This window comes from Pleuronectes platessa, chromosome 15 (assembly GCF_947347685.1).
Source record: "Pleuronectes platessa chromosome 15, fPlePla1.1, whole genome shotgun sequence".
Lineage (NCBI taxonomy): Eukaryota > Metazoa > Chordata > Actinopteri > Pleuronectiformes > Pleuronectidae > Pleuronectes > Pleuronectes platessa.
The window spans coordinates 11,837,716-11,861,463 of record NC_070640.1 but is presented as its reverse complement, the minus strand read 5'-3'; the positions used below and the strand labels follow the sequence as shown (position 1 = coordinate 11,861,463).

General features: G+C 41.0%; 2 protein-coding genes across 2 annotated transcripts; one reads left to right on the top strand and one right to left on the bottom strand.

Moving 5' to 3' along the window:
* The first annotated feature begins 61 nt into the window (after positions 1 to 61).
* slc47a1 (solute carrier family 47 member 1) lies at positions 62 to 14,515 on the top strand. The gene is made up of 17 exons (XM_053441793.1): positions 62 to 292; positions 574 to 675; positions 4,048 to 4,116; positions 4,207 to 4,355; positions 4,792 to 4,834; positions 5,778 to 5,822; positions 6,543 to 6,640; positions 7,149 to 7,246; positions 9,622 to 9,735; positions 9,813 to 9,880; positions 10,133 to 10,241; positions 10,810 to 10,885; positions 10,967 to 11,036; positions 11,149 to 11,281; positions 12,259 to 12,353; positions 12,773 to 12,877; positions 12,977 to 14,515. The coding sequence occupies exons 1-17, from the start codon at positions 80 to 82 to the stop codon at positions 13,349 to 13,351; spliced, it is 1,962 nt and encodes a 653-aa protein (XP_053297768.1). The 5' UTR covers positions 62 to 79; the 3' UTR covers positions 13,352 to 14,515.
* Positions 14,516 to 16,058: 1,543 nt separating this feature from the next.
* Positions 16,059 to 23,002, bottom strand: LOC128457186 (multidrug and toxin extrusion protein 1). The gene is made up of 16 exons (XM_053441760.1): positions 22,799 to 23,002; positions 21,641 to 21,742; positions 21,394 to 21,462; positions 21,078 to 21,226; positions 20,906 to 20,948; positions 20,750 to 20,794; positions 20,465 to 20,562; positions 19,248 to 19,345; positions 18,552 to 18,733; positions 18,302 to 18,410; positions 18,024 to 18,099; positions 17,750 to 17,819; positions 17,515 to 17,647; positions 17,325 to 17,419; positions 16,396 to 16,459; positions 16,059 to 16,300 (listed from the first exon to the last, which is right to left on the bottom strand). Exons 1-16 carry the CDS (start codon positions 23,000 to 23,002, stop codon positions 16,059 to 16,061), a joined length of 1,779 nt encoding a protein of 592 aa, XP_053297735.1.
* Between the last annotated feature and the right edge of the window lie 746 nt (positions 23,003 to 23,748).

The window sequence follows — 23,748 nt, the reverse complement described above, 5'->3', positions numbered from 1 at the left end:
CCCTCCCTCCCTCCTTCCCTCCCCCTGTCCCGTAGTTGTTCTCCCTTCTCACTCATCTGGCTTCTTTCTCTGTGATTGAATGGAGAAGCTGGGTTCCCCGGAACCTGCACCACCCTCGCCGGGTGCAGCGCCCGTCGCTGGGCTTCCTGCGGCAAAGGCGGCCGAGGCTGAGGGAGACGAAGACACGGCAGCAGCCAGTTCCAAACTGTGTCAGTTGGCATGTGTGAGAAGGTGGCTGCCACTGGCCTACAGAGTGGAACTCTACCACCTCTTAAAACTCACGGGCCCACTGGTGAGTAGGGGAAAGTTGAAGCGCTGGTGGGGGGATTGGTATGTTTTTCTGATCAGTTCAACCATTCAGCAAGTCTGAAATGTATATGCAGTATGCAAAAGCTGAAATAACATGGGTTCTATGCTGCATGTCAGTCAGCGCTGATTGCACAACACTGCTCTTTAACTCACGTTAACAGATACGCTGTCTGAACACAGTTATCGGCACTGCTTTGCTGCTTCGTTCAGCTTCCCCTGATCAAAGATGTGCTGTTTGGAAACCATCTCTTTTTATTTCTACAGCTGCTGTCTCGGATTCTCTGGTTCCTCCAGTCGTTTGTCACCACTATATTCTGTGGTCACATTGGCAATGCAGAACTGGCAGGATTTGCACTGGCCTCAGCGGTACGACCTATACTCCTTTGTTGCATATAGACAAATTGTAATTCTAAGTATATAAATTCTTCTGCATATAAAACCACTACTTATACTTCTCTTGCTGCCATTGATATTGCTATAATTTCTTCTATATAGCAAATCTACTAACAGTTGCTATCAATATCATACTGAGATCACAGATCTTCAATAACTGATGTGATTCTGTGTCCTTACCTCATCATACATAAACAATACTCTTCATACATTTTTTTATTGAGCAACAATGATACAAAGTGAGAGCATAAAATAGATATTTTACAATGCTCACATTTTTCCAATTTTTTACATTTTACATTAACCCCCCAAGCCCTTCTCCCGCATACCCACACACACCTCCTTCTCCTGTAGAGGTCCCACCCCTATCTGCCTCTAGGTAAAGGGAAAAGAAAAAAGAGAAAAGAGAAAAAGAAACAAAAATAAAAACTAGGAACAAAACAAAACATAAAACACAGAGAGTAAACTAAAGAAAAGCTATAATCAACGCCTGCCATGCCACATGGGGTACAGACCAGAGAACACAGGTAAAACCGTAACTAATTGTTATGCAAGCAGAATAAAAGTATTTTAACTCAGCACACATTTTGTCAATTAAACCTATAAAAAAATGAAACACTTATTCAAACCTCCTCTCAGAAGTCCAGAGTCTTAAAAGAGGACCAGATGTATATACGAAACAAAATGGAGGATACTCCGTTGTTGAAATGCTGCATTTGGCTGTCCTAACCAATCAGCAACCTTCCAGCGACACACAAGCTGAGGCAACGGTTGTGAAGAGCAGTTAACTGAACCGTTAACGATGTGTATCCATCTACTTCAGCTTGGTAACTAATTACCGTGTAGCAGAACAAAAACAACATCTTCAAGCTGTTTATCTAATGTGACTGCAAGGTTACAGCCAGCACCTTGGAATGATGTGTTAATGTCCAAATAAAAAGTCTGGCTCCATTTTAGCTGCCTCAGGCTGCTTATGGTTTGGTACATACATCAATGTCAGTCCTTTTGAGTGTTGGATTTGTTCCTATTCCTCGTAGCATTGGAGCTCACAATTAACGGCCACCACTTGTGAGTTGGCAAAGAGTCGCCAAAGTACACATCCTGAAAACAAAGTAGCATGAAGGTCCTTTGCTCCAATTGTCATTTATATTTTTAATTTTAGTTTCTATTAAAGTAGGTTTTTTCTTTAAGATTAAAATAGAAATGTCTCTTTTGCGAGACCCAAGACTGGCAGCAGAAACATGTAGAGCAAAGGATATGACAACAAGGTAATTCAATGGAGTTGAGCAGATTCACTCCAATAGAAGAAGAAAAAGAGGCAGAAGCGTTTGTCAGGATTGCTAACAGTCTTAGTCTCCAATATATAAAGTTTAATCAACAAGGGCTTTCATTTGGCACATTTAAACTAGTGTTGAGTACTGTACCTGAGTTTGGTGATGCTGGTTGTAACTCTATAATTAGACACAAACAAACCAATCAAAGTCAAGTATAAGTCAAAGAAACCCATGTAGGTGATAATGACAGTTCGCATGAGGGAATTATGAGAGCAGAACATAACCACAGTGAGGTTCAAATGTCTGAGACTTATGGTCCCCACCTGAAAATCAAATCAGGGAGTTTAGAATTGCAACAAGCTGCAGTGTGGGGGTGTGTTGACTCCCGGCGGAATGGAGTGTATCAACACTTTCACATTAAAGGTGCAAATTCAAACACGGACTACCAAGAATAAGAGCAACACATGCAGCAGATTTAACTAACAGACAGGGTGGCAGCCACAGTGTGTCTGTACACTGTCTGCCGAACCTGTGCTTGACTGAAGCTCCAGTCTATACTGAACAATCAAATCGTGTGTGGCAATCTGAGCTTATCGCAAAACAAGCCATTGTACTTGTAATGTGGAACAAATTATGCAACTCCCCCCCTGGGTTTCTGCATGTAATCGAGCCACCTTTTACTTTGACAAGGTGTTTACTCTCAGGGGTATTTAAGTCATGTACAGGGAAAGAGTCAATTCAGTAATCTCCTTTCCAAATCTCTGAGGTATTTTATGCCTTTCTTAGAAGTTTGAGTCACAGGCAGGAAAGGCTGTGAGAAATGAAAATGTAATGCAGTTCTAAATGTGGGATGTTGTGATGTATGGTCGAGCTGCTAAACCCCTAAACCACCACATGACTGCAAAAGTCTTAATTGTCTCTCCCATGGCAACATAAGAGCATAATGAGCTGAGCCAGAGGGGTGCACAGTTTGCACAACATCTGTGGACAAGCTCTGATGTACTGCCTGGTCACTGTCCACAGAAGCCCTCAAACACCGAACCATGTGCTTATCGCTGTAGGTTAGCCTGAGCTGCCACAACAGCAGTTTATGACAGTCATGCCTGAATGCTGGAAGATTTGAGTGAGTGAATACAGATAAGAGGCCTTGCTGACATGGTGTCTCTTACTTCCAACTGGCTGTAAACGCTTATCTGGTCAGGTGCCGGACCAATTGGGATGTGTGAAGAGCAAATACAGTAGATCAGACACGATATCCTGGAAAAGTTGGTCTGAGGATCTTCCTGGACTTCCCAGAGTGTGGCGTCCATGTCCACTTGTAAGAGCATGGTGGTCTGAGGTCGGACACACTGACAGTGGAGTAAATAAGCAAGCCAAAAAGCCCTGTATGCAAGGGATGGATCCAGGGGTGAGGCCCGAGGAGGACTGGCACCCATTGAAATCGATTGACCCTGGAAATCACTTACTAACAACACTCACAATAAACACAGATTTAAATTTTCTACGTTTTTGGAGGAACACAATGTGCTCATAGAGTTAAACGTAAACAACCTATAGCCCCTGTTTTAGACAAATGATAGACCTGCTACTGCCTGTCCAGTCCATACACTGCGTCAAAGCTTGTGCCCAGCCAGGAAAATACCAATTATACTGTTGTTTCAGCCAAAAAACAAAAAAAAACACAACTTACACAGCACTTCTCCCCCATCAACAAAATTAAGCCCATCATACTGTATGTCAGAGTAGGTAAAACTTAATGGGCAGACTTCCCATTACCTTGCTGTTTTGCTTTTATGTCAGCATATCACCATCATGCACAGCTTTAGCCCCGTGTCTGCTCTTTCCGTATACCATTGATGTGTGTGAACATAATGCCTGCTGGACTATTCTGCCTGGATCCTTCACATTAGCTGCAGAAACACTGGAGGTGTAAAAAAGCTGGGTGTCTAGACATTACACAAATGTATGTATTACTCAAGACATGGACAAAAAAGGAGAACAAGGAAATCTATTGTTACAACTAAAACCTAATGTGCAGATTTTGTTTGTGTCTGATTTTCCCGCATGTCAGACCATTAACATGACCACCACTGCAACAGGCCTTGGCCTTGCCGTGGCTTGTGACACGCTGATTTCTCAGGTGAGCAAACCGCCGTATCTCCACCTTATTATTTTTTGTTGTGCGTTTGAACACGTGTAATCAGTTATAATTGTGGTTTGTGCTTTGCAGACATTTGGCGGCAAGAACATGAAACGTGTGGGAGTAATCCTACAGAGGAGCTCACTCATCATGCTGCTGTTTTGTCTGCCCTGCTGGGCTATTCTCATCAACTCTCACAACTTACTACTCATCCTGCACCAAGAGGCCGAAGTGGTGAGGTACACTGACCACATCGCCTTCATAATCCATTGAGTTTGTTTAAGGATAGAACAAAAAAAGGCCATCATTACCTTTATCTTTGGTGCCTTGGCTTTTATTATGTAATTGACTCTCTTCTGTATCTCTGATATCTACGTTATTCAAGGTTAGTGTTTACAGAGGTATCGTGTGTGGATGTGTATAAGTTCACCTTTGTATGGGCGTTTATAAATGTATATGTAAACATCCATAACATGCATTGCATTTGTAGTTTCCCTATATTAAAAAATATGTGAATATTACACATGCATCTCCAGGCAGTAAAATTTGATTCATGTCATTGTATTTTATATTGAGGGAACAAAGTAGGTTAGAAACAAAGCTTTCATATAGACTTGTAGACCGATTGTCAAAGTTTTCACTGCACTAAATTAATGTTGCTTCCTTTTCCTTCAGAATTGCCCAGCTCTACGTGATGGCCTTTTTACCAGCTGTTCCAGTAAGTGTACTAAACTAAAACACTCCCGGAAAGTGTTGTTCTCCCAGGGGATCGTACCTTCTATTGCCGTATTCAATACATGTTGTATAATGTTATATTTCTGCAGTTACTTGAGCCACAGCATTGGCATATTTGAATCAGCCGGAGGCTCGGTACTAAACAGAGAAATGCAAATCAAGTTTAGGTGTAAAGAGAACCCTAGAATATGCAAAGTGGCAAATGAGGCAAGGAATCAACTCCGATCAAGTCTTTAAGCTCATCAAAAGACTGATGTGTGTTCCAGTGCTGTTCAGTTAAGACAACAAAACACAAAACTCCCTGGCCTCCTTTCAAACCATGCACTCTCTCACCCGACCACTGTTAATAATCTGACCAATGTTTGCTTAAAGCTTTGACGTGACCTAAGTTCAACAATAACCTGAATTTAGAACATGCTCTGGATGTTGTGTAAAGGATGTGAGGCAGCTAAACCGAAATATCTTTGGAACTGCAGCATAAATACAGAAACACAAAATAATGGCATAACAAAATTTGAATCCTGTTTAATTAATTTCTCTCTAAAAGCAATAATGGAAAAATGCGAGCAACTGTATCTCTGCAATGCAGGGCATAACAACAGCTGTAGATAAGTGTGTTGAATCGTGAAATGTTTAATTCTTGTAATCCAATGAAGTTGTGTGAATGCCAGAGTGATTCAAAATCAACACGAGTAATCCATCATGTTGCATTTATTCCAATTACTGCCTTCATTTGACCCAGATAATCTAGTAAAAGTCAGGAGGCGTAATTGAAAATTCCCCATTAATATTTTCATCATGTTGTTAGCATGTTAACATGATTTACACACAACATATCAATTATTGGACATGTAGACAGTCGTGATATCTGAGAGTTGTGCCATTTCTTTTCTGTAAATTGTTCCCTTTGTGTCTCCCTGCTCCAGGCCATGTTACTGTATAACCTGCAGGTTGCCTACCTACAAAACCAAGTAAGTCTACGAAACCGCTGCACTGAAATTCCGCAAACGCTCTCCCTTTAAAAAAAATCAATAAAAAAAGACTGCAAAGAGTTTGTGTCCCCGAAGCAAAGGTCGGACTCTGGGACAAAAACATGAGAATCTGCTGACATCATGATCAGTCACATGAATTGCATCAGAGATGCGCTTAATAGGTTATCAATCCATTGGTTGTAAACAACATTTGTTGTAAGATTTATAAAAGACATTAAATTTTAATTCATCAGTGGGACGATAAGAACTGGACATCTTTGAAAAAAATCTTTTTGACGTGTACTTTGACTTTTTTAGTTTTTAGTGTCATCCAAAACAGAGAAGGGGTTTACCTATATATATATATATATATATATGCGATCAAGACGCTTTGGCTTCACTTATGGGGAGCAGTCATGCTGTCCATCTTTATACAGTACATTTTTTTTACCTGCAAGTCAAATTACATTCCCATTAGCTTCAGCTGTACTTGTGTTAAGTGCCAATCAGTAAAACATGTCACATGGTGAGTATTTAAGCATGCTGATGTCGGCGCTGATCTTAAATCTCTGTACCTCCTCACAACATCATAGTTCACCAAGGTGCTAGCATGACTGTGTTTGTCTTGTTAATGGAATTTTTTCCTGACATTGCTTTGAGGAATAATAAGTTTCAGTTTGTTGTTCATGCAGTTGATCGTGTGTCCTTTTTGTTTGGCAGGGGATTATTCTTCCTCAGATGTACACCGCAGCAGCGGCAAACATTTTAAACCTGGGGGTCAATTACGTCTTAATCTTCAGCCTCCAGTGGGGCGTCATGTAAGTGCTGCCTCTCTGCTGACCAATGAAATCTAGTAGTTAAGCCTTTTATCATTTCACTCTGATCATTTCACTGTTGTTCAGAGAGGAGAGGTCCTGTGGGTGGGTTTGGAGAGAAGGGGACAGGAGGTCACGGAGCTCATTAGACTTGAATGTTGATCTGAGAAAAATCTGATAAAATTGAGTCAGTCCGACACTGATGTTTATTATCTTTACTTTATTTAGAGAGGGAGCCCGAGTAAAGAAAGGAGGGTGAGCTTTGACAGGAGTGGATCCAAGTCCAGCTGGACAAACATTTGATTCATTGGTTTTTCCTCTTAGTCTTCAAGGATAAGACCCTCAGACATGAAGTGTGCTCAAACCACTATAACTTCAACTTTCTCCGTGCTGATGTACTGTGACTCCTTCCTTCCCCCTGTCTTTGCCTGAAGAGAGGGATGGAGTCACAGTGAGACGTCAGCAGACACCTCTCCAATATGTAAAGATGTTCTGCCGTGTGTGTTTGCAGAGGATCGGTGATCGCCAACAGCCTCTCTCAAATCAGCCTCTGCCTGCTGTTGTTTGGCTTCATCAGATGGAAGAAGCTCCATCTGCAGACGTGGGGAGGTGAATTCATACACACGAACGTGAATACCAAATCCTAAGCGACCACGTCAGAATTGACATTTATAGAAATGCATCTCAATCAATCAATCAAATTTTATTTGTATAGCCCGTATTCACAAATTACAATTCATCTCATAGGGCTTTAACAGGGTGTGACATCCTCTGTCCTTAACCCTCAGCAAGAGTAAGGAAAAACTACTAAAAACCCTTTTAACAGGGTAAAAATACGTAGAAACCTCAGAGAGAGCCACATGTGAGGGATCCCTCTCCCAGGACGGACAGAAGTGCAATAGATGCCACGTGCAGGAAAACATCATCAAGATTAAAGTCTTCAAGATTAAAGATTAAAGTCTCTAGCAGCATTTGATGAGGGTAGACATCCCGAAGGACAACCCCAACATGACATGCCAAGCAGTCCCGCTGCAATCACAGTCTATGGTCAGCAACCATTCAGACCACGATCCACCATCCAGACCAGACGCCACTCCAGTCCTCAGTCACCGTCCACCGCCGCCCACCAGGACCCATCACGAGCCACCACCGCGGTCCTGGTCCACCGCCCGTGCCCAATGCCAACGCGACACAGGATCCGCCGCCAGCACCACAATCAGCCCACATAACTCAGAATCCGCCACACTGGATCCAACACCGCGACCCCCAGGAATACTGGGTTCGGTGGAGGTGTGACCCTCTGTCAGCCTGGCTACAGTGCTGAAGAGAAACCTGGGGTTGTTTCTATTCTCTTCTATTAGTTTTGAATAGTAGGCGGCTCTTGCTTTGTGGAGAGCCTTTTTATATTCTTTAACACTATTCTTCCAGTCTATTAGATTTTCAACATGGTTGCTGGAGCGCCACTTCCTTTCTAGTTTTCTTGATAATTGTTTTAACTCATTTGTCTGGGAATTATACCACGGAGCTAATTTATTATTTTTTACATTTTTCTTTTTTAGAGGCGCAATTGAGTCTAATGTTAATCGTAATGAGTCTGCAGAGCTATCAACGAGGTGGTCGATCTCAATGGAGCTCAGGTTTTTAAAGAATTTGTTGTTTATATCTACTGCTAATATGGGTTTAAATGTAATTGGAATTATTTCCTTAAATTTAGCTACAGCACTATCATGTAGACATCTAGAAAATTAATTTTTTATTAGTGGCATATATTCAGTTATTGAAAAATCAAAGGTTATTAAATTATGGTCTGAGAGAACTGGATTGCGCGGAATCACTGTTAAATTTTCAATTCCGACACCGTACGATAATACCAAGTCAAGTGTGTGGTTACAACAATGAGTAGGTTTGTGCACACACTGACTGAAACCAATAGAGTCTAGTATTGAAATAAATGCTACGCTAAGGCAATCTTTATTATTGTCAACATGAATATTAAAGTCACCAACAATAATAATTTTATCGGTCTTTAGGACTAAGTTTGATAAAAACTCAGGTAATTCCTTTAAAAATTCAGAATAAGCCCTCGGAGCACGGTAAACTACAGCAAATATGATTGGCTGTTGGTGGTTCCTAGATTGGCGTGGAAGACTAAGAACCAGACATTCAAATGATTTGTAGCTGAGTTTAGGTTTAGGATTAATTGATAGACTGGAGTTAAAAATGGCAGCAACTCCACCTCCTCGCCCAATTTCTCTGGGAACCTGTAAATTTATATGACTGGGGGGAGTAGATTCATTTAGACTGACATATTCATCAGGATGCAGCCACGTCTCAGTAAGGGACAATAAATCTATTTTGTAATCTGAGACTATTTCATTAACTAAAAGAGCCTTTTTTGACAGTGATCTAATGTTTAAAAGACCACATTTCAAAGTCTGGGTTTCCTGTGTTGTTTCAGAGGTTGTTTTAATTTGTATTCGATTTTTGTGTGGAGTTCTCGCTCTGTTTTTGTTTAATTTCAATAATTTAATCGGACGGTGAACAGACACAATCTCTATGGGGTTGTGTGACTGATCCAGAGGGAGCGCAGAGAAGTGTTTAGCACTGCAGCTCTGCTTCCTGGTCCCAACTATGGGTTGTCATGTTATAGACTGAGTAATATTCCTAGATAAGAGAGCTGCTGCATCCCAAGTGGGATGAACGCCGTCTCTCCTAACAAGACCAGGTTTTCTCCAAAAAGTTAGCCAATTATCTACAAAGCCCACACCGTTTACAGGACACCACCTCGACAGCCAGCGGTTAAAAGATAACATGCGGCTAAACATGTCGTCACCTGTTGTATTAGGGAACAAAACGCACCGCTCCCACATGCCTTTTGGCCATCTAGGTCAAAAGGCATAAGAAACGTGTAAGCAGTGTTTAGTCATCTGCCGTCCTCTACAGGCCATATTGAGTATGTTTTCTCTCTGTGAAACCATCTGCAGGCTGGAGCACTGACTGTTTGCAGGAGTGGGGCTCCTACATGAAGCTGGCTATTCCCAGTGTGTTTATGATCTGCTTTGAATGGTGGATCTGGGAAATTTTTACTTTCTTTTCAGGTTAGTGTTTTCTTTAAAAACGTTAAAGTTCTGGTTTTGGACTGTAGTAAAAACTAAATTGACCTTTATCATATCAGGTGTACTTGGTGAGAGGGATCTTGCTGCCCAGCATATTATGGTGGAATTAGGAGCCATAACATTTATGGTATGTATCACCCATTAGTTATATCATTTACCAATTACTTTGCAATTATTTACTGTTGATAAAAACTCTTGTAAGGAGCCAGTCGATTTATCTTAGCTTAAAACAATATAAAACAATATAAAATGTCTGTTTGTTTGAAGATTTATTCACATGGCTTGAAAATAGTGTTGATAAACACTCTCTGGAAGAATAAGCATTTCTATCAAATGGTTTCCTGAATGTGTAAATGACACTGAAGCCGGTTCTTTGCAGTTCCCTATGGGTATTCATGCAGCTACCTGTGTGCGAGTTGGCAATACTCTGGGGGCCGGACAAACCGCCAGGGCTGTAGTCACCTGCAAAGTGGCCCTGGTTCTAACAGGTATGAAGAGACAGAATTGTATTATGGCCAGGTGTATAATTTATAATAATACACGTAAAACAGTGCTTTCAAACATGCACTGAATTCCAAACATTTCCCCCAAATTTTCTCCGTTGGATAAATGTGAGAACACAGAAGATTGAATCAGTTGCTCTGGACATTTCCCAGAACTTGTCCTGCCAGCGCCTGAATAAAATGTTTGGAAAATGTCAGAGTGAGCTCATGTGAGAATACAGCAGGAAATTGTTCTGAAATATTTTTTAAGAATACAAAAATGACAAAGAGTTGCCACACATGATCAACACGCCGACAAGGTTGTCAGTGCAAGCTCTCCACAGAAGCCACCCTACGCCTGAATGTTCCTGTTGTTGTGAACACGTCTGACCCGGACCATCTCCTGCTGCGTTCTTCACATGTGAAAGAATCTGATCTTGACCAACTTTTCCGGACTTCATGTCTGAAAATGGCTTTAGTTAAAGATCTAAAATACAGTGTACACCAATGCAACCAGTTATGTTTAATGTGAATCTGGAGGTCTTACGTATTGTATCCTATGTCTTTGCTGCAGGAATGATTTCTGTGCTCCTGGGCATCTTCGTGGCTGTCTGTAAGCCCTACCTTGGCTGCATATTTACCTCTGACGAGTGAGTTTCACACCAACATCCATTCAATTCTGCACCGTGTGACGACAACTCTGTTTCTGACGATCTTCTACTCTTTTTTAGGAATATTGTGAAGCTTGTCTCAGAGATCCTCACGATCTACACATTTCTACAATTCTTTGATTCTCTCCTGGTAGGTTATTATTATAGAACACAACAGATGATCTGGTCTAATTACTGAACCCTCATGTCGAGTAGCACACATACAGCTCTATACCTCTATGTTTCACTGTGTGTGTTCTCAGTGCGTCTGCTGCGGGATTATTGTCGGATCTGGGATGCAGAAAATCGCTGCCTTGTCCAACCTGGTGAGCTACTACTGCATCGGTCTGCCAGTGGGAATAGCTCTGATGTTTGCTGCCAAGCTCAGAATATTAGGTAATATTCACTCTATCTGTGAGAATTTAAATTGAGCTATTAATTACTGCGATTTTACACCAAACCCTTTTTGGGCTCAGGATTCCGGTTTCTGGAAATTTTATTATTTATGTTATGGATTTTGATGAAAAATGATCACTTAACTTTTTTAGTGGGTGTGTATTATAGATGATTGTGGAGAGTGAGGTATGTCACATGATGTGTGTCAGATGATTGGAGCAGCGCAGCTCAAGTTGGCTTCCTGAACCAGTTCGCAAGCGTCGCTCCATTAAGAAGAAACAAACGTTTCACACATACATCATTTTACTCTTAAAGGCAGGAGCTGACACTGAGCACACACACACACACACACACACACACACACACACACACACACACACACACACACACACATACACACACACACACACACACACAAAACGTGCATTTAAGCTTTGACCTTGTGAGGTGTGTACCTTTGTGCTTGTTCCATGAGGAGACCTGAATCTGAATTAATCTTTCAGAGTAGTTAAGAGTGCAAAAATAATCATAATCCTAATAAGATATGCAATATGTTTTTATTCAGTACACATTAGTGAGGAATGAGCCTCAGTGGCCACTTAATTGAATAACATGAAATTTGGTACATTATGTTATGTATATTTATTTTGTTCAGGATGTTCAGGATGTATTATAATCATCCGGTTGACCTATACACTATTCCCCCCGTTCCATCATCAAATCTAAATTTGAATATTTATAAAGTCACAAAACTTATGATATTACCGTTAACTTCAACTGTAATTTCTATTTATTTATTTTATGTTAGAATTCTAAAAATCTGCATGTCAGTTACTTGAGTGGTTGTATCTTGGAGCTTTTTAAACAAAATACTATGTACATTTTCTCTTGTTATCCAGTTTTTACTTGTATTTATGATGTGAAAACACTGGAGATATTTACTCAAATCATCTGCATTTGTGTGCTTCTCCTGTTAGGCCTGTGGCTGGGTCTCCTGATATGTGTTTTCTTTCAGACGGGTTTCTTCCTCGTTCTCATCTTCAAACTAAATTGGAAGAAAGTCACATTAAAGGTAGGATCTTCTTATCATCCTGTAAACTGCAGTATTTAAACATCTGGACAGAAAAGACTGACTATAGGAGTGTAAATGGGATTAACTGAAATGTCTTATCGGGTAAATTTTCTGTGGCCACTAGGTGGCAGTCCCATCACTACATTACGTCCTTACAGCACTTTCACTGTATCCACTGAATTTGTCACAGCTTTGTTTTTTTCTACAACATTATTATCGATCCAAAGTCTTTTGTTTACATGATTTTGTATACAGACACAAACATACTCAAATTTGTCACAAATGAATCTTAATAAAGGCTTTTGAAAGGAAAAGCGGATGTTATTAGTGACAAATCTGAAACCTCTGAAAGAGATTTTATTGTTTTTTCTACCTAAATAAAAAAGTGTGTCATGAATTTACCTTTAATGTGATTTCAGGCTCAACAGCGAGCTGGAAGGAGAGTTGTGGTGATACCGAAACGCCCTGTGAGTACAGTGCTGAGTGAAGCGATGATATCTGACGTACCTGACGACCCTAACAAAGTAAGAGACCATGCAGATTGTTCTCACTTCTTTGTATGTGTGTGTTTTATCACACTCCACATGCACACCGAGTAACAGCAACACTTTTGCACCCTGAAGGCCCAGTCGGACGGAAAAGTCGTTCAGGAGTCAGATGGCTACAGTCCAGTTAACACCCAGGATCAGGAGCTGAAAGCAGGTCACGAGAACGAGGGCAACAACACCAGCACGCGAGGCGCTGGTGGCGATGCCGAGCAGAGCAAACACACTTCAAACACCAAAACTCAAGAGCTTCTTTCCGTCACTCAGCTGATCTTGCGACGGGGACTCATAGTCTCGGTTATGGTTCTTATTCTGGCCGTAGGTGTTGCTTTCCACATAGCGTTCCCTGCTCCAGAGCCCTCGACTCAGAGCATGTCCAACTTCACCCTGAACTGGGCCAATGTCTCCACTTCCACCCCGTCGGCTCCTCTGGACCTGACCCCGAGCCTCTGAGCCGACTTTCAACTCTGACTGTGGCAGCTGAATACAGTTCTGACAAACTGGCAATTCACAACTAAAGTGAAAAAAGTGTTGAGTTTTGCCCAAAATGACAACTCATGTTGAAAAAAGCTCAGGTTGTCATTTTGTAAAACATAAGCTCCACAGGGGCTGCTGCCTCTTTTACACACAGAGAAAAAGATGTGTCCGTTCTGCACTGCTGAGATATAGCACAGAAGCAGCCGAGGAAATATCAAGAGAGACTGAAAGTGACAGTTTGAACAAAGGTCTTGTCACAAAGATCATGTTTTAACCTGCTCAGAAAGAGGACACATTAGTTATAAACCTGTCACTAAGAGACCATGTGGGAATCAAGGAACAAAGGTTTTTCCACAGACACTCTTTGATTTCTTGTCTCGATTAAAATTTTGCACTGTGACATATATTCTCTTAAATCATTTTGTCTTTTCTTTTGTCAATGCTATATTTCCATAACACAGGTATTTGTTAAATAATAAGAGTTCTTTTTTACTGTATATTTAGGGCTAATGATATAATGCACTTTGATTGCAATCAATAAAAATGATTTATGGTAAAATATAAAGAATACAACCACAAATTATTGTGGCCTTGCTGTTGACATCATATATGTGTCCACTATCCAATGGCAGTAAATGCAAATCTTTTATTTTAACTGCAGCCATAACTTGATTAAATTCCAGTTGTCATTGTACCACGTAGCAACAAAACCCAGAAGTTAATGTGCGATTCCTTGACTGTATCACAAGTTGTCGTTGTATAACAGTGACAGGAGATCTTTACACAGTCACTTGTTAATGACGCCACAGCATGTTACTGATTGCAGCCTCTGGAGGTGAGCAGGCCAAGATTACGGTCTCTGTGAGGAGCCGGCCTCTGTGAGTCAGTGTCTCCGCTGATGAGCAAGACGGAGGCTCAGACAACGATTTAACCATGTATGAATCAAGCCTGATTTACATATAATAATGATAAATTCATATGCAGCTTCTTATGTGACTACTGCTGAAATCAATCTGTTGCTGGTGTTGGTTTGGGGTAGGAGAGCAGTGGCTTGTGGGGGCACTGGCTTAAAAATATTTATGGAAACAGACCTATAAAGCTGTTGAAATGAATAAATCAGAAGATACTGTACAAAGGTTATTGTGCTTTCACCTGCTCCTTGAACTTCAATGTGCTTGGAAGTTGGAATGTTGAAAAACAATGTTTGTTTAAACCACATCTCGACACCTCATTCCAATATTTAACTTAGTAATGAAGAGCAAAGGTGTGACAGGCATATAAATAATAAAAAATGTTAATGTTTGCAATTAACAGTGGTGTTTGATAGTGACAAAAGCAACAATTGAACAAGTTACCATGAATAAAATACTAATTTAGAGCTGACTGTAAAGTCACGTTAGTTGGCTTATAAGTGATGACGTCAGCGATTTTTGGGAAATAAACTAATTTGCTTTCTTATTAGAGTTAGATGGGATTTCTACTTCTCTGTTAGCTTAGCTAGGACTGCAGGAAGCAGCCAGCCTGAAAGCCTTTGCAGATACAAGCCAAAGGTTTTCCCAGGAAATAATCCGAGTGTATTGGTCTGAAAATGTAGTCATATTTTGAGAACTGATACCTGATTGTGTAAATTTGGTTTTGATTAAATTATAAAGGACATTTGGGAGTTTCTAGTCTTTGTTCTAAGATAAGCAAACCCAATTAACTGATAGATATGAAAATGGATCGATCTCCTTATATAATTGCCCAGAAGAAAAGGAATGAGGATATTTCTCAAACTATAAAGTTTGCTCTTCTGCAGGATTGAATTATCTATTTCCGAGTGAGCAATAGGAGGCTGATTGGCTCGGTCTGACGTGTCTCCATCCAGCAGGCTTGTTGCAGTGGGAGCGCACAGACATTTCATTATAACCAAAAATGGCGACGTAGATCAAAGCAAAAGGAAAATAAACCGAAGGAAAAGAGCAGCTCTTCTGTGTTGGATGATGAAAACACACCCACAGACGCGCTGTAGCCTAAATATAGCATTTAATCATCCTAATTCTAATTGTGGCATCTATTCCGTCTATATTCTGCAGGATGAGGACATATATTCTGTCAGTGTCTTGACTGGGTACGCAGAATGTCTCTTTTCTCTAAAGGAGACATGTCTTTACAGCATTTGTTCAGTTCAGCTCGTGCTTTGTTTCTTTAGATCTTCCAAAAGATGACAAAAATGGAACAGCTGCATAAGTGAGTGGGTTGAACTGTTGAATAGATGCATTTATAGATTCAGGAATATGAATCAGGGAAAGGGTGAATGAACTTTTCAAGCTCCAAAAAAATGAAGATGCCACTCATTTAATACAATAAAATTATATTTATTTAATTGTTAGACCTGCACCTTTCTAATGCCAGCTATACCTTTATTTCTATTAGAACACATCTGACATTTTGTATGGAATAGAATTTTGTCCTTAGAGGTTGCTTTAGATGGGGGGATAGTAAGCTGTGATTATTGCTACCCACAAACATGGACTTGTTGTGTTACACTCTGATGACTGTTGATTCGCTCACTACATGTGTTCCTAAATCCCCCCCCCCCCCCCCCCCCCTTAAATGCTTTACCACTAAACACGAACATTCTGTACGTCGGTAATCTGGAAGGCAGAATCGCGGCGCTCTGATTGGTGCTGCATGTACGTGGTCACTCGTCTAATTGGAGCAGTCTGACGAGCATCTCACTGATGCAGACTCCAGCAGCGAGGATGATGAACATGAGCAGTACGGTGAGCCCACGTCGCACCACCAGCTGCCTGACAGATAGAGCCCCGTTGTCATGTGAGGTTTGCTGACCTGCATCGAGCGCCTCCAGCCTCCCCTCTCCTGGACTCAGACAACTGGATCCACACGTCTCTATGTGGGTCTGTTTCTCACCACACTCCTGGGCTGTGAGGCAGAGATTTAAAAAATGGAAAGGGTCTGTTTGTGGAATAGTTTTCACAAAGAAGTCCACATGTTATCTGTTGGTAGCTTGTGTTCACCGTTATTTTCTATCCCAAAGTTCTGGTTCCGCTCTGTAATGTGGACTCCTGCTCTTACCAGCGCCTGTTCAGAGACATGTCAAAAATCATTAAAAAAAAATATATATATATAAGAATGAGAAACACAAGAGTGGGTATTAGACGTGATTACATGGACAACAATGTTCTGATAGTAACCAGATCAGTGCAGTCTGAACAAGACACCGCCATGTAAACAGCATATTCTATATATTACATTTTTTTTTAGGGGTTCAGTATCTTGCCAAGGACACTTCGGCATGCAGATGGGGAATTGAACCGCCAACCTTCTTGTTGGAGTACACCCACTCTACCCCCTTGGCCACACCGCCCCTGTATGTATGTGTTTAAACCAACTTGGCAATAAACCCTGATTCTGATTCTAATCACATTTAGACATGTGGAGTATTCCCAACTTAGTCCTGAAGCCCTGAGGTGCAAAACACAATGACAAGTGAAAAAGAAACAGCAGCAAATAAGAAAGCACGACGACGGATACAAAAACTGAATAACAAATAAGAATATATACCAGCAAAGAAGTAGACATGAGTAATCACAAAACACAATAGCATAAACTTCTAATGGAGAAGGAGGGTACTTATTATGGACAAAGCTCTTCGCTGATTGGACAGACGCATGGTCTGTATTTAGGATTTAACAAATTTGCCATTGTGCGTTATAATTTGTTGTTGTGTTTTCCTTTTCTTTTGTGATTTGATGACATTTTGAGTCATAATCAAACCTGCTCTTTCACACATAAACAGGATGTAAACACATGTTAACATCATAATCAAAATAATTAATAATAAACAGAATTAGGTGAATAGTCAGAATATTGCTGTCCATGTGAACATTGCCTATAAATATATTGATATCTGTCTATTCATCGAACCAGATGCAGAGTGACTCACCTCCTCAGTGGCTTTCTTCCAGTTTAGTTTGCACAGGAATACTAGAAAGAATAGGGACTGTATCACGACACAGATTAAAAACCCTGACCACAACCCTGCAACACAGACACAAAGAGGAAAGTATATTAGTTCAAAGGGACAAAATGCAGTGACCCTCTGACTTACTAAACAATGTGTCAGCCTGTCTCACCTACTATCCCCATTTTGACAGGGAACATTAAAGACACTCCGATAGGGAACCCAATGAAGTAGAAACCGACCAGGTTACACAGAGCACCGATCTTTTGCTTCCCTGCTCCCCTGACAATACCTCCTGTCACACACTGTGGAGGCAAAACGAAGAGAAATCTAAAATCTGTGCTGAGAAGTCAGGTTTCTGTTGCTCAGCGGTGGGATAACATGACCTTTACAGCCAAGAGCCTCACCGAAAAGGCCTCAGCAACATGGATGAAACTATACATCAGCATGACATCAGCCACCCTTTGAATAATGTCTCTGAAAGGAAAATACAGGTGTGAGAATCAAATACCAACCTAGACAATGAAATAACTTGCATCTATCATGCATAAGACGCTGACAGAACAAACTCTGAGCTTACTTCGCTGGTTAATATTACACAAGGCTGTTAGCTATTGTTTTTTTAAGCTAAGACATGCACAAACCTACGAATGTTAAACAAGTGTCAGAATCGGCACATACTCCTCTGTGGTGAAAATGTAACCGATCACATCCTTGGACGCAGCAGCACAGGCTCCAATGAAACATGAGGCGATGCCTGGGCATTAAAAACACAGCGTGTTATTCAGGAACGGTGGAAAACATATGAGAGCCCCAGGCAGAATATTTTAAAAAGAAAAAAGAGAAAAGAAACGATTTTTGGTGAATAGGGTAGTAGATCAGAACAAATGAGGATAACCACATCACTTGACACTTTTGGTTCACTGTGGTGATGGTCAAGCTACATATTAGGTTCATACATGCACAGATGACGGAGACCTTGCTGGACAGTTTGGCTTGTTCTGTGTTCCCAGAACCGAGAGCATTTCCGACCCGAACACTGGCAGCAACAGAGAAACCCAGTGGGAACTGTGGGACAGGATGATGGAAATGAAAACACCGTCACTTCCAGGACAAATCCCACAAATCTTATTTGAGCACGATCCACAGAAAACAAGAAAAAGGTTTTAACTAAAACGAAGTTTCAGAAAAACAATGTGGAGGAGTTACCATGTAAGCGATGACAGCCACTTCATAAACTATAGACTGAGCCCCTAACTCATCCTCACTGATGATGCCTGCCAGGAACCCTGCAATCTCATAGAGCCACCACTCCAGACACTGCATCAGCATGCTGGGAATGGCCAGGCGGAGGAAAGACCCCCACTCCTGCAGACAGTCTAGAGACCAACCTGGGAGAATATAGGAAGTATGGGGGATTCAGCAAAATGTGGTTGTACCCATTAAGAAATGGGATGCTTTCATTTCAGTGGGAGTATTACAAATATTGAATTACCCTAACGCTTTATTAAACGGACCTGAATTGCTTTTTAATTTTTGGGGGGAATTTCCTTGTCAATTGGCCATTATAGATAAAATAGAGATAGTAATAATATCTGTAAGTTCAGTTAAGTCCAATTAATTACAAAGCTAGGGAGTGTTCTGTTAAATGCAGCTGAACATCATGAAATGTGAATTTCATCTACAGGCAGGTGGAAAATTTAAGACCAGAAGACTAAAGACTCACATCTATAATTTCCATCTCAGATTTAATACAAAAGTCCTGCAATAAACTCTGCATTCATCAAGGTTATCACTACAGTGCATTATGCAGATATTTATTTCTGCTAATTTATTGATATAAATGGAGTGGACAAAATAAAAGTGTAGGGATGACTAGTAGAGTAGTTAATACCCTAAACCTACCGTCCCATGTAGTTTTGTGGAGGCCTCTGGCGCAGATATACACAAACAAGAACACAGCCAGGGAATACTGAGAGATGGCATTGGCAGCTGCTGATCCACTTTAGTGGAGTAAAAAGGATTAAGCAAGGAGTAGAATATTAAAAACTGAACTCATATAAATGAATCAGTTCAGTTGACTTTTGAAATTGATAATCAACAGAATGATCTATGCATCCTTACTCTGATTGAATGAATCGTTTCAAATATGAAAGATTATATTAATAATAGCTCTATTTGTGTAGCTCTTTTAAATACAAGTAACAGTAAAAGTGTTTAACAAAAGTTTGAAAGTCACAGAGTAAAAGATAATAAAAATGTCAATACAGATAATAATAGTCATAGACATCATGTGATAAAGGCTTTTCTATAGAGATGTGCCTTAAAGGGAGAGTTCGCCCAAAAATGAATATTCACTCATTATATACTCACCACTATGCCGATGGAAGGGTGGGGGAAGTGTTTGAGTCCACAAAACCCTTTTGGAGTTTCAGCGGTAAGAAGCATTGCACCAAGAACTATCTTTATTCGTAAAGAAACAACATAAATAAATATAACATGCCTCCATACTGCTTGTGTGGTCTGGAAGCCCCAACAATCAAATTCAACTCGAATCGGAATCATTTACACCAAGTTTTAAGCCTAAATGTCCCCTGATCTTCCTACGAGGTGCGATCAGGGACCGTTGCAATTGCTAACGTCTGCTAGCTTAGCTACTTCTGTTGGACTTTAAGGCTTAAAACACGGTGGAAATTACCTCGTTTTGAGGCGATTTTTTTGTCTGTTATTTTCATACGTTTGAAGATTTGGTCACCAATTACTTCAATTGTATTAGATTCGGCTGCTACGCTGTTTAACACTGAAACTCCAAAAGGGTTTCGTGGACTCAAACACTTCTAACCCGCCTCCATTGGCATAGTGGTGAGTACATAATGAGTGAATTTTCATTTCTGGGTGAACTATCCATTTAAGAAGTGAGATTAAAAAGGTAACTGATTCTGCGAGTCTAATCTCTTCTGGCAGATCATTCCAAAGTGTAGGGGCCCTCCTGGCAGAGGCTTAGTCTCTTTTGGTTTCCAAGATTTTTGGAATGGCAACATGTGTCCTAGCTTGCATAGTGGTATAAAAGGTCTGAAATATAGGGAGTGTAATGATGGGCTCTGTTATGGATTCATACTCACAGGACCCCCAGGTCTAGAAGATTGAGGAAGACGTAGTTGATTATTACATTTAAAACATTGCCCACGGCTCCACATATCACCTGTGGCCACATGATGCCCTGTGAACCAGAGCGAGGTGTTTCAAACCCAACAGTGCACCCGCTGTTTGTTCCTTTCTCACTGTTTCCAACACACACACACTGACACACACACACACACACACACACTCAAAATGATCTATTTACAGACAAACTTTCAGACATTACTTAGTTTCACACCGATGGTCTTACACACATGCTAACGCACCTGATTCTGAAGATACCTCCCCTGCAGCTGGTACATGAAGGCAGCCTGCAGAAACCAAGACAGTGCAGTGAATGGGATTGATTAGATTAATAATGCCACACAACAACCATTCACTACAGATACAAAAGAATGAAACGTGGAGGAAGCTGAACTCACTGGCAGAGCCGGCATGAAGATCTTCACATACAGCTGTGAGAGTCTTTATGGAAAAAAGGAAATGATAAATAAGTGCAAAAAATTGAACTGAGGAGCTCATGAGCAATAAGTGTATATGTAGCATCTGAAGTAGCATCTGTGACGCAGTGATGTGGAAGAGGGAAGCGATCACCTGGCGACTTCTGCGCTCTGCCTGACAGCCAGCAAAATGGGCTGAGTGTTAATGAGCACGGCCCAGCAGGGGAAACAGGCCAAGAGCAGAATCAACACTCCCTGCTGGACAATCACCCCTACACGCTTCAGGTTACCACTCCCGTAGGTCTGCAGGAAACGGGTCAGAGGAACAGGAAAACAAAGTAATACCTGCTCATGTGCAAGAAACAAAGAGCAACACTGGCCCAGGGAAACAGATGTGAAAGAACATATTGTGAAAACAGCAGCATCTGGTCGGGTCTGACCTGGTTGTATAAATAAGATGAGTGGAATACCTGAGATATGAGTGTATCGCATGTTGACGCCAAACCACAGCCAATGGAAATACCCGTGACATTTATCACCTGTAGTCAGATTAAATATCCAAATTATAATAAATATTAATTTAGTAAAGACAGAAAATAAAACACTAACAAATAAGTAAATCTGATTGAAACAAATGGTGAAATTTAAAAGCAGTGCTTTATGAAAAAGAATGAGCAGTGGTCCTGGCCAATAGAAACAAAAGCAGGACCCGCTCACCGCTATCGCCAAAGCCACGCCGGCCAGCTCCGTCTTCCCCAGGTGACCACAGAACACCATGCTGACGAAGCCGATCAGGAAGCTCATCAACTGGGAAATAAACTGGGAAACACAAACATGCTCCGTGTATCTAATGACCGTCAAAGCAGTGAATGAACTTCAGCAAACATGAATGAAACTTAACACGTTTGCACAAGTTGTTATTCATGAAAAAATATCAAAAATCATTGTTTCAAAAGGCCTTGAGTTAAGGAAATGTTCTTATTTGCTGTGGCAGCTGACGTGCCCTGCTGTGGTGTTTCTCTGCGGCTCCTTTGTATTTCTTAACATCTTCACTACTTCTCTTTTCTTCTAGTAATTACGGGTGTAGGTTTTTGACAGCTTTATCAAGCATTTCCACAAAAGGAAACTTGCACAAACATAGAGATTTCAGTTGAGGAGACACTTGCAAATACACCTTATTTCTGAGGGATATTGAAAAAATCTAGTTTGAGCTAATATTTGCGCCACAAAATTGACACGGAAGTGTATAATTGGGACATTATGAGAGAAATCTGATATTCAACTGTGATTTGATTAATTTGAACATAATTTAGATTCATTTCTTAAATGTCTAGGTTTTTACAGAACACCTTCAACTGCTAATAGAGTGCGACTAAACAATTTTCCGGTCTGTTACCCAACATATTGCATTGTGTTTGTCTGGTACAGCCTCAAGGCCTTCATCATGGCAACATATCTAACCATTAAACATTTATATCCATTACTTTTCTAAATCATCCCGGTTTGGAAATATTGATCTGTCAACTGCTGTTAAAATATATGTTGATAATTAGTGGCAAATTGCAAAGAATTACTGGTATTTACACATAAATTTAAGCCTTTCAAATTAAAAGCAGCTCACAATGATTTGCTTTTATTTTGGTACCAAATGGCATACATGGCAAACTACTTCTAACTATTCCTGGTTATAGAAAAAGGCAGTCCTATCATCCTCAATGAGATAACATTTTCCTGTTCCCATGTCTAAATATGATTCCGACTCAGTCTCTCTGAATATCGCAGCAGCCTGACAACCCCCAGCTTTGAAAATGTGTAAGTCTGTTGGAGTCAAATCTCACTCAACTTGTCAACTTTCTTATCCAAACACAATCTTACCACAGGTCCTGCCAGTTTTAAAATGTGAACAGTCTCATTCTTGTAGTCCACAGGTATCCAGAGCTTGATCCTTCTCAGGCAGGAGCCGCAGCATGAGTCAACCCTGGGAGCAGCCGCAGCCGCAGCCGCAGCGGGAGGTGATTTGTCTTTTTGGGACTGTCCATTTACTCCCTTACATGACTTTTCTGTCGCTAAATCTTCCATTCTGAAATGAGCTTTTGGAGGAAAACAGAACTCAGTCCTGAAAAACTGAGTGATGTTCGTACAGTACAAACCCCACAGACACGGGACAAGAAGGCTGGGAGCAATCAATAACCAATTACCTGGGTAATAATGAATAACCAAGGCCTGCAGAGCCTGCCCACTGAGCTCTCTGCCTGTGAGAGTGGGCAGGTACAGTACGACGGGGCATTGCTATAAGTCAGATCTCTCCACGCCCAACCCACCAATGAGCTGCGCACTGTAAATGCTGCCAAAACAGAGCTGGTCGTTTTTCTCTCGGCTGCCAAAATGTAAAAGGATTGAATGTTTTCAGTAGAAGTGTAAAAAAAATCTGCAGTCAATACAAAACTGTCTGAGCAGCAGCACTTTCATACTGACATTAACAGGGCATTGATGGGAGCTGGAAGTTATGATGGTGACAATTTACTACAGTGGAGGGGAAACGAGTTAAAAGGTGATCTCCATAACTCTTGTAAAAGTCTCTCGCTGCTTCAAAGTTACATTTTGCTTCTGGTCTATAAAGCTCTAAATGGCCCGGGCCCCGGAATGTGCCGTACGTCTGGAATACTCGGGCAGATCCCCCCCCGGTCCCAGGACAACCCTCCTCTCCAAACTCAGATAGATCATTTCAAATCAGGCGGCGCAGCATTCATTGCCTGGGTTTTAAAGAGAATGGAAGATGACAGGCTGGATGGTTTATTGCAGGTTAGACCCATATCACACCCAGG

Excerpts from the sequence above, each read along its gene's own strand:
- slc47a1 (XM_053441793.1), top strand. The coding sequence starts at position 80 with ATGGAGAAGCTGGGTTCCCCGGAACCTGCACCACCCTCGCCGGGTGCA. Across the intron at positions 4,117-4,206 it reads GTGACACGCTGATTTCTCAG|ACATTTGGCGGCAAGAACAT; the intron begins GTGAGCAAACCG and ends TGTGCTTTGCAG. Across the intron at positions 10,886-10,966 it reads TGCATATTTACCTCTGACGA|GAATATTGTGAAGCTTGTCT; the intron begins GTGAGTTTCACA and ends ACTCTTTTTTAG.
- LOC128457186 (XM_053441760.1), bottom strand. The coding sequence starts at position 23,002 with ATGGAAGATTTAGCGACAGAAAAGTCATGTAAGGGAGTAAATGGACAG. Across the intron at positions 20,563-20,749 it reads GGAGGTATCTTCAGAATCAG|GGCATCATGTGGCCACAGGT; the intron begins GTGCGTTAGCAT and ends TCTGGTTCACAG. Across the intron at positions 18,100-18,301 it reads GGTCTCCGTCATCTGTGCAT|GCATCGCCTCATGTTTCATT; the intron begins GTATGAACCTAA and ends TTTAATGCCCAG.